The sequence below is a fragment of the Trametes versicolor genome (assembly GCF_000271585.1).
Source record: "Trametes versicolor FP-101664 SS1 unplaced genomic scaffold TRAVEscaffold_8, whole genome shotgun sequence".
Classification (NCBI taxonomy): Eukaryota; Fungi; Basidiomycota; class Agaricomycetes; order Polyporales; family Polyporaceae; genus Trametes; species Trametes versicolor.
The window spans coordinates 907872-918184 of record NW_007360328.1 but is presented as its reverse complement, the minus strand read 5'-3'; the positions used below and the strand labels follow the sequence as shown (position 1 = coordinate 918184).

The window sequence follows — 10313 nt, the reverse complement described above, 5'->3', positions numbered from 1 at the left end:
TAAAGCGTAAAGCTGAGGAAGGCGAGTGATGCCTTCACAAATTTGGACTTTTGGGCGTCTAGCATGCTCGATCACTCGAATCTCAGATCTGTCAGATCATTAACCAAACGCTCATCCGGGCCGCTTCTCCCGGTCGATCTGAGCACACAAGCGCTTACACGCTCAACGCCACGCAAATAGAGCAGTTTAGCGGTCTAAACGACACACAGCACGCCTCTAGTAGGAGTCGCAGAAGCAAAGCATAGCTGTACTACACTAAACACGAACGATCGACAATGTCCACAGAGCGAGCGAGGGGGATAATTAGCCGGGTGGGGTATATAGAAAATAGGTTATGCTATGACCGCGACACCGTCCCCGTCGAGTCGGCGCTCTGCCGCCGGGACATGCGCTCCTCGATCGCCCGACAGTCGCCCAGCAAGTCCGCGATGGCCTGGCGCCCGCTGGCGTTGCGTATAAAGGATGTCTGAAGCCGAAGTGAGCAGTTGCGCGGGGAAACGGAGGATAAAGGGAACTCACGTTGAGCAGTTCGTGGGGTTCCGGTCGTGAAGAGCTTGGTTTGGAGCATAAATTCAAGAAATCGTGGAAAGATCGTGAGTATATCTCAGGTTGGCTGAGCTCGGGCCACTGGTCTCCGAACTGCCTCGGGTCAGTGAGGTCACTGAAGGGAGGTTCCGCCTGCGCGAGCTCCCAGATAGTTGCCCCGAGGGACCAGACGTCGACCTTGAGCGCGTTGTACGGACCACTGTCGCCAAGGCGCATGATAAGCAACATCTCGTGATATGAGAACTCTAAAGCTTACCTCCGGGCTTCGGGAGCTTGCCAGTATGCAACACCTGCGGGGTCGGTCCGCATGGGTGACTGCCGGCTCACTTGCACCGCACTCGAGAAGTCCGCAAGCTTGACCTCCCCCTCCACATTCACCAAAAGGTTGTCCGAGCGTACGTCCCTGTGTGCGATACCCTCGGACTGTAGGTAGTCCAACGCCTCCAAAACCTACGCAGACATCGTCAATAAAAACACCACATTCGAAGAACAGAAGAACGCACGTCTCGGGCGATCCGCGCGATCGACTTCTCGTGAATCACCACACCCTCATCCACATACGCGATCACGTCTGCCAGGCTGCGCTCCATGAGGTCCATGCGGATCCACAGCGAATCCTCCACAAGGTCCACATACAGCGCGTCCAGTGTCAGGACGTGCACATGAGACAATCCCTTCAGCATCGTCAGCTCCCGGCGCAGGTCGTCGATCTTCGGTGAGCCCGACGGGAGAATAGGCACATTCTTGATCGCCACAAACGAGCCGGGTTGGAGCTTCTCCGGCGACCATGCGGTGTCCAGAACGCGCGCCGCGAATACGGAGCCGCTCTCGCCCTCCGCGATCTCGCGCAAGTCTGCGTACAAGTCTCGCGGGTCGACCTGATCGTTAATGAAGGACTTGAGCGGCGCGACAACGGCAGACAGCCAACCGGGATAGCGTGGAGCGGGCGACATTGGCGAGGGTGACTTGGCTGAGGCTGGTGACACGGGGGATACAGGCTTGTTGTCGGGAGCAGCCGTCGCCGAGAGGAAGTGGTCTATCACAATAGACGGGCGGCGGCCCGCCGCAATCTCGACATCCTGTTCCCGCCCTTCACTAGTGACAGACACCGTGAAGACGTCGCGCTCCGCGAAGGACGCCGCCCTCGGGGACGGCTCGGGCGACTCGGTGTACGCCAAGCTTCGTGGCTTCCCACCCGGTAACCGCCAGTCTTGCGTCTCCGTCGTGAGCGTCTGCGGCCGTGAGTCCGAGGATGCGGACTCGGTGCCAATGGACATAGAAAGGGACGCTGTCGTGGAAGTGCTTGAGGCACTGGAGTGCGACTCTGCGCTATTCGGGGAGTGCGGCCGCGTGTCCTCCACGTCCTGCGCAAGCGGCGTAGTTTTCGCGCGGCCGTCGTCTGTAGCGTGGACAGGCGAGACGATCACATTCCCGCGAGCGCTGCGCGCGACCGCCGCTGTGGCAATGGTGGCAGGCGTGACTGTGACTGTCGACAGCCCCGAGTCGCGGTTCTCCTTGTCGCGTGCGAGCGCCATGCCATGCAGGTCGAACTGCTCCGGGTCGTTTGTGTGCGGAATGGGCGGAAACTCGTCCAGAACCGGCGACCACAACGTTGAGTCCGTCGAGAAGTCCGCAGATGAGTCTGGGGTCGCCGAAGACACGGATAGCCTGGGGGCGTCTACAATTGACATCAATCCCGCAGGCTCCTGTCGAAGCGTACTCCTACTTTCCACTGGTGGCGGAGGGAGAGCGCCTGTGGGAGCGGCCCGTGAAGGCGGCTCCTGTCGTGGCGGCGGTTTCTGCGGAGGGAGTTGTCGCAGCGCAGGAGACGGGGAGTCACGCCTGCGGGCTGAGGCCACGCGGGGAGGTGTGCTGTTGCCTGCAGCAACGACCTTCGACAGCGAAGGCGACGTGAAGGACCTGGTTGGTACAGGCTTCGGGGTTGGCTTCGGTGGTGTGAGCGTAACCGAAGTTGGTATCGAGGAAAACAGAGACTCTGTCCAGGAAGAGAGGTCGTCCTGGTGGAACGAGAGACGTGGAGGTATCGGCAGTACCGGAGAGGTGGAGCCTTGACCGTGCGAGCCAGAGCTAGAAGAATCGGTGGACGGTCTTCGGTGCTGACTTACTGTGATACTTGGTCCAGAAGTAGGCTGAACAATGGCGGGTGGGAGGCTAAAGTCTTCGTCCGGTCGCGACATCGAAGTCTCCTTCTTCGGCGACATATAGGCCGGCGGTGGCGAGTGTGCACCCGCGGAATCAAGGGACTCGTTAGCGACATGGAATGAGCGTTGCGGAGCATTTCGGGCCATGAGTTGTTTCTCTGAAAGGGCCGAGCTAGAGGAGCTGTCTGAGGATGTTACGGAGATAGCAGGTGGCGGCGGCACTGGGGGTGGTAGCCTGGTCATAGAGCCTCCATGATGATGTGTCGGGAGATGGGGTGTACTCTGCGAGTGCAGCTGAGGATATGTGAAAGCATGTGAGGGTGGTGGAGGTCGGGTGTTAGGAGCCCCTCGTCGTGAATCAGTCTCAACATGTGATGAGTATTCTGAGTGGTCGCGTGAGGATGCAGAGACCTTGCGGAGATGAGATCGCGAGCTGAACGAACGCTGACTGCTCGCTAGCGAGACCTGGGAGAGAGATGCTTCAGACTGGTCTCGGCGGAGAGAGCCTGCGCGTGGTTGGTTCCCATATCCAGGATATCGGGTGGTGCCAGATGGGGAGGAGGAACGACCAGCATTGAGAGAGTAGATTGACCGCGTACTGCGTGACCGAGACTCTGCCCTCTTTGCTTGGATCGACGCAATCTCCTCTTCAGTGAACCCAGCCGCGGCCAAGGACGCGGACCATGTTGGCGGTAGACCTACAAAGCTGCAAAGAGGTCAGAACGCGTCAATTGGTTGGTCCCCAAAACCCGAGTCGACTGCTGCCGGTTCTACCCCTTCATTAAAAGCGTGGCACGAATCCCCGTAACGAAACCGAGACACTGCTCCCCGACTTTTGTCAGGGATCTGTCCACACGAACAATAATTTGATCGCCTAATGGGTACGCTTTCGTAGACAAATTTGCCCATGAGTGTTGGATACGTGACTCTCATGTCGCCAAACGCGTGTGCCACATCAAATCTGAGATGTTCCCAGCTCCGCAGGCTTCCTACGAGCGGATACCACGGAGATAGTCTACTGGCAGAAGGACAGCCAGCAGTGTGCACTCACCCTTCGTCAACATGTATGTTGTGCTACGAGAAGTTCTTTGAGCCGTAATACGCGGTAAACGGACAGCGGTGCTCACCTGAAAGTTCCATGGCATGGATATGGAGGGGTCATCTGATGGCTCCGGTGGATGAGGCTCCGGGGGGTGAGAGGACTCGGACGCTGCAGAGTAGCCTGACTCGGCGGTTTTGGGAGTCTTGGGACGCTTGCTGAACGAGGAGAACTTGAAGAGACCCTTGCGAGAGCCAGCGGACTCGGGAGAGGCGGAGAGGGATGGAGGGGAGACGGTGGTGTTAGTGCTGGGAGCGTAGGACGGTGATGGGGATGGGCTCCTGAGCAGAGTCGCATACTGGGCCGATAGCGGCGTAGCAGGTTGAGAGGGAAGAGAGTCTGGAGAGAGAGAGTTGCCGAGGGAAGGAAGGGAAGGATTGGGGAGGCGAAAGGGGTCTTTCGGAGGGAGCGGGGGTGGTTTCGAGCCAGCAGCGAACTTGAACACCCGCAGGGACGAGAACCGTGAGTTCTGCTTGCTCGACGTCGCCATCGGTGAGCACGGCGTCCGCGACGGCGGAGGGAGCGGAAACAAGACGAGAGCGGGGGAAGGAAGAGGCGGAGTTCAAGTCGTTCACATTCGAGCGCGGAGATCTAGGCCCGAATTGTAAGTCTCATTACACTGCTTTACTATGCTCTTTGTTATGCTACTGATATTTAATACCTACGTCTTAGTGCCTTGCCTAAGGTGTCTACGACCTCAGCTTACAACTTATACGCGACGCCACTAGTTGTCACTCTGAGCGCAGCTGCCTTCTCCTTCGTAATCCACTCTACCGTCCCTCTGCTGTCCGTTCGGTACCCCAGTGTATCCTTGTGGCTCCTTGGATGGCAAGATTTGCTATAAAACATCTCTGGGAAGCTCAAGACTGATCTCTCCAGTCTTCCCGTCATTCATATCGGACGTCGGTGCGCTGTACATCAGGGAGCAAGAACAACGTCGGAAGTCAAGAGATGCGCCATATCATCCTTCTGACATTGTACATCGCATCTAACAGATCGCCATGACCGGTGCTGTCCATTCATATATTCTTGTTCTCAATTTTTGGGAGGGTAGGGGAGGTAGAGAGGCTCCACATTGGGCCCGTACCTGGGCAATGGGTATATGTGTGCACTATCGGTATATGCATGTCTGCTACCGCGTCTTTGTGCCTCATATTCATGGATCTATGCTCGTGTAGAGAAGATGAGTCTCCTACACGATTTCGTCCACGCACGCCAGAGAACACTAATTTTCAAGTTCTCTCTAGACGCGAGCGTCGCACATCTGCACGACAACATCTCAAGGCGACCGTATGCGCATACAAGTCCTCAGTCAAAATGCATTAGCCTGGAGGAGGAGGAGTTGGCAAACGTTGATTCTTTTAGGAATCGCAACGCGCGAGGCATCGCCGCTCGTGGATGCTTGCGTGGTTCCATCGTCCGACTAGTGCTACGCCGTGGTAGCTCGCAGGCTACACTACCAAAACACACGCCTGCAACTCACATGCAGCTGGAAGCACGACATATCCCACCGGTTTTTCCACACAACGCCCGTACTGCGAACTATCGGAAAAGTCGCCAAACGATTTTGACTATGTGGCTGTACCCAGCTGAACAGTCTCAGTTCGACTACAGCGTGCAGCATGCCAAAGCTAAAGCACATCTCTTGCTCTTCCTTAGCCTTTGCCGTAGATCGAATCGCGAGGAACCTTGTACTGTAGAGATCAGACCGTAGCGGCGGCGGGTCTGGGTGTGACAGGTTTGCTACGATGCGGCGGAGCGGCGGGGTCCACGGCGACCTGTGACGGCGCCGTCCGTAGCGGCGAATGTGACACCCAAACCCGCCGCCGCGCCAGCGGCGGCCGGCGCTACGGTGTACGGTACCTTGGTCACAAGCGGCGGCGGTCTCGGTGACCAGTGACCGAGGGGCCAATAGCGGCGAGGCGGAGGTCCCTGTGACCTGTGACGCGCCGCTACGGTCTGATCTCTACAGTATTTCCTCCGCAATGTGATGAGACCCGGAAATCCGGGTTAGGTATGCTTCACCGAGTTTATGTTATGCGTCGTTCCCGAAGTCATAGTGGTGCTATCTGCTTAGATTGAGGGTGAGTCGCTTCTACGGATACCGACTGCACGAGTATGAAAATTTGCTAACCCTTTTTCCTGGTCCTCACAGTTTCTGTCGTACGCATACGTTTTGTGGGGCCCTTGTACAATACATATTCGCACGAGGACGCGCCGATTACGGCCGCACGTTCGAATCACCTGGACGGCTCGAATGAACGTCCTGCGAGTGTCCATCGACGACGTATTCAGCAGGATTACAGCATGCAGCCTCTCCACTACGTCAAAGTGTTTCGCGCGCCGAACCACGGTCATGTTTCGACTTCTTCCGACGAAAGATGGATCAACCTAGAAACCCGTACCCGGCCGACTCCTCAGAGGATGATCTACGTCGACGGGCTTCTTCTCCGCCTGGGGCCAACACGTGCGCTACTGCTTCTGCTTAGGTATTGCTGGTCGGGACCGACACCTCGACCGCCCCGTTGACCGCAGTGCAGGCACCCTAAACATGATGTGCGTAACATGCCCTTCACGTACTCTTCACTTCCGTAAGTGTGCATCGTGCGCGTTGTCCGCTCAGGTCGCGCGCGCGATGCGCACATCTCTGTAGACCCTGACGAGCGCTCGAATGACGCTCCATATGTGGGCTCACGCGGTGCGCTACCGATATGGCTCCGCGTGGGTTGCGACGAACTCGGAGTATTCGAACAAGGCGTCCGTTCGCTAACAGAACTCGCGGCCGCCGCTATGGGCGAAAGCCGTGGTGTCACCATATGCCGGACCTCATCAGATTTAGCGTTTCACCAGGCTATCATTGTCTCGTCATTGAGGGTAGCTCACCTTCTTTCAGGGCTATGCACACCTATCTCCGTGACGGCATCACATTCCCGATCCGTTCAGGCCTCTCGGAGGCTTTTCAGGTTCTGGTTTTGCCAGACGCCAGCTGCGTCAAGCACCTAACCGTGCAATGCGATGACTGCCCCGGCCCACCTTATAAATACCGGCACGACATGACAGATTGTCAGTGCACTCTCCCTCATCATTCCACCGTCGCCCCAACCCTCTACTTTCCTCATGACCCAAGCCACGTATGACATTATCATCGCGGGAGGCGAGTACCTTCTCACTGTGGCTTCTACGATTCCCACTCACTGACCGTGTCTCATCCTCCCCCAGGTGGCACCTGTGGCTGTATTATCGCCGGACGTTTGGCCGCTGCCGATCCTTCTCTCAGCATACTGGTCATCGAATCTGGCCCACCCACCCGCGGCGACCCCCTCCACATCCAACCCGCACACTACCTCCACCACCTGCGTCCAGACAGTACGACGGTCAAGTTCCAGGTCGGTAGGGAGAGCGCTGCGCTTGGCGGTCGCGCGCCCATCGTGCCCTGCGGTCAGTGCTTGGGCGGCGGATCGAGCGTGAACTGTGCGTCGCCCTGCTTCTTTTCTCACCTCACGTATCCCTGATAGCAGTCGCGCTTAGTCACAATGTATACCCGCGCTTCGGCCTCCGATTACGACGACTGGGAGAACGTATACGGCAACCCAGGCTGGGGCTCCGCGGATCTTCTCCCGCTGCTTCGCAAGGTGCGTCGTCGGCGGAACAGGGCTCGGTGCCGCTTGAATGCGCTTACGCGTGGTTCTATGTGCTGTGCAGTGCGAGACGTATCAAGTCGAACCGGGAAAGCCCACGCACGGCTACTCCGGTCCGCTCAAGATCTCGCAGGGCGGGTTCTTCACCGAAACGGGGAAGGAGTTCCTTGATGTCGCGGCGCAGTACGACAAGACGCGTGGTCAGACGGACGATGTGAATGGCTTGTTCGAGTGCGACAAGTATGGCGTGGGTACCTCTTGGCTGGTGGTCATTTCAATCCGTAGGCTGACTGGCGGCGTCTTATCTGCACAGCGCTGGCAGAAGTAAGCACCGAGTGCTTCTATCCGTCCTGCGCTTGAGCTAGAACAATTACTTGCAGATGGATAGATGCGAAGACCGGGACGCGCTCGGACGTTCCGCATCATTACATCTACAACCAGGACTTCCGGGAAGACCAAGTCCGGATTCTCACCGGGTATGATGTGAAGAAGATTCTCTTCGAGTGAGTGTTGCGCGTTCTGGTCCCGCCTTCCAGTGCTGAGTAGTCTACAGAGGGAAACGCGCAGTGGGTGTGGAGTACATTGCGAACAGCCGCTTCAATCCCGATGCCAAACCGGAGGTACTTACGGCCACAGCACGGCGGTTGGTCGTCATCTCTGCTGGGGCGTTCGGATCACCTGCCATTCTCGAGCGCTCTGGCGTAGGCTCCAAAGAAGCGCTTGCGAAGGTAGGAGTCGAGCAGATCATCGATCTGCCTGGGGTGGGCGAGAGTTATCAAGGTCAGATGTGCAGGTTTGCGGGACGAAATCACAGGCTGATACACGATGGTCAGACCACCAGGTTATCTTCGGTCCATATGTTGCGGCGGACGACGTTCACACCCTGGATGGTATTGTGACCGATGACAAGGCGGAGATCGCGAGTGAGTGATCTTGAACGACACCGCTCACACATTCTCATCACGTTGTAGAATGGACGAAAGAGTGGAAGGAGACGGGCAGCGGGTTGATAGCTCACAAGTAAGAATATGGCACTGCTTCTTGTTGTACTGTTCGCTTACTGGCCTTTTTCAGCGGCCTCGATGCTGGTGTGAAAATGCGCCCCAATGAGGCTGAACTGAGCCAACTGGGGGAGAAGTTCCGCCAGCGTTGGCAGGAGTTCTACGTCCCGGCTCCGGACAAACCTGTGCTCTGGATGGGGACGATGTCGATGTAAGCCTGCGCTGCATCACATACTCGTCGCGGCATCCACGATCTGATGCATACTGTCCCTGCGCAGGTTCCTGGGCGACCGCTCTCAATCATCAGTCAAGAAAGGCTATAGCATTGGGTGGTATATCCAATATCCCATGTCCCTCGGACACGTTCACATCACGTCCGCGGATGATGTGCAGTCCCCGCTGGACTTCCATCCCGGGTACCTGGACTCGTGCGTCATTCCGCAGACCCGACGTGTGTACTGCGCTCACGTCTCACCCGCAGGCCCGAAGAGATGACCTTGCACAAGTGGGGTTACAAGCGCTCTCGCGAGTTCGCTCGCCGCCTGCCGTCGTACCGGGGTGAGGTCGTAGCAAGCCACCCGGTATTCGCGCCTTCGAGCAAAGCAGCTACTGGGCCGAGAAGTGGACCCGTACCTGTGACCGCACCCGACATCGAGTACACCGCCGAGGATGAGGTGGCACTCGAAGCGTTTATAAGACGGGTTGTGGCCACCGCATGGCACTCCGTAAGTCGACGCCAGCTGGGGCTGTGGCTTTTCGATGGTCTACACCCTGCTGATGACGATTATATGATGGCAGATCGGGACGTGTGCCATGAAGAAGCGCGAGGACGGCGGCGTTGTAGATTCGAAGCTGAACGTATATGGCGTGGAAGGCCTGAAAGTCACGGGTATGTACTAGCCGGACATCGGTTCGCCCAGTTGACAGGTCTGACATGCCGCTTTTTGTGCAGACGCATCTATCTGTCCCGGGAACGTCGGCGCGGTGAGTTTGCACTGAGCACGTCGTGGGATGATGAACATATCTGACGCCGCCATTGCCAACAGAACGTGTACTCTACCGCGGTGCTCATCGGGGAGAAGGCAGCGATGATCATTGCAGAGGAGTTGGGCATCACTTTGCAGGACGATTAGGTCAACTCTTTCCCTAGCAAGCCGATGTTCCCCTTCTTGATTATAGCGTGAGGTAGAGCTTAGACTGAATATTCAGAGCTTCCGTAATGCAATCGTTAGCCTTAGCAACACTGGACGGATGCACATGTGTGGCATGAGGGCCGTACACCCTGGCATCCATAAGCCGTGCATTGGTAAAAGTCTTGGGCACACGGCGATTCGTCCCTCCGATATGGCCGTTGTGATACACGCGCTGACTTACATATGCTAGGGCTCCCATCCATCCCGCCGCCTTGGGTATTCGGCGGGCCAGGAGCGGATTTGACTGCAACTTGGCGCCACCCCCTCCCAGTAAGTACACTTCTGTTTCGGCTCCATCACAAATTCTCATGCGCCTACAATTCCAGGTCACGGTAGGTCGCACATGTCGTGTGCGAAGGTGTTCATGCTCGGACGCGTATTCCATCATGGGCGGCAGGCACTGTGCTGCGGCCTGGCGCATTTTATTGATCCGCTTTACAGTATCCGCCATCTCCGAATGGTGCCCAAGTCGACAACCCGTCAGCGCTCAAGGTATCAAGTGCCTGATACTTACTACATGCTGCTACGAGGCCAACATAAGTGTCGCTGGAGCGTCGTGCTATGTTGGGAATCGGACACTGCTCACTCACCGCCGACAAACGTGGTCTCTGCGCTCTTACCTTCAATCTGTGAGTACTTAGGCTTCACCATTAGCTCTCGAAACGTCACGTACA

General features: G+C 57.2%; 3 protein-coding genes across 3 annotated transcripts; 1 reads left to right on the top strand and 2 right to left on the bottom strand.

Annotated features, from left to right (window-relative positions):
- Positions 1–337: 337 nt before the first annotated feature.
- TRAVEDRAFT_128074 (kinase-like protein) lies at positions 338–1499 on the bottom strand (the record flags this gene model as incomplete). Its single annotated transcript, XM_008042356.1, has 4 exons — positions 338–466; positions 520–745; positions 803–996; positions 1050–1499. The coding sequence occupies 4 exons, from the start codon at positions 1497–1499 to the stop codon at positions 338–340; spliced, it is 999 nt and encodes a 332-aa protein (XP_008040547.1).
- Positions 1500–3637: 2138 nt separating this feature from the next.
- On the bottom strand, positions 3638–4297 carry TRAVEDRAFT_38465 (uncharacterized protein; the record flags this gene model as incomplete). Its single annotated transcript, XM_008041934.1, has 2 exons — positions 3638–3697; positions 3836–4297. The coding sequence occupies 2 exons, from the start codon at positions 4295–4297 to the stop codon at positions 3638–3640; spliced, it is 522 nt and encodes a 173-aa protein (XP_008040125.1).
- Positions 4298–6916: 2619 nt separating this feature from the next.
- On the top strand, positions 6917–9616 carry TRAVEDRAFT_170473 (alcohol oxidase-like protein). The gene is made up of 14 exons (XM_008042355.1): positions 6917–6961; positions 7027–7278; positions 7336–7439; positions 7510–7696; positions 7807–7948; positions 7999–8225; positions 8279–8368; positions 8417–8465; positions 8520–8657; positions 8725–8874; positions 8928–9171; positions 9245–9335; positions 9399–9430; positions 9493–9616. Exons 1-14 carry the CDS (start codon positions 6925–6927, stop codon positions 9577–9579), a joined length of 1830 nt encoding a protein of 609 aa, XP_008040546.1. The 5' UTR covers positions 6917–6924; the 3' UTR covers positions 9580–9616.
- Positions 9617–10313: the final 697 nt, after the last annotated feature.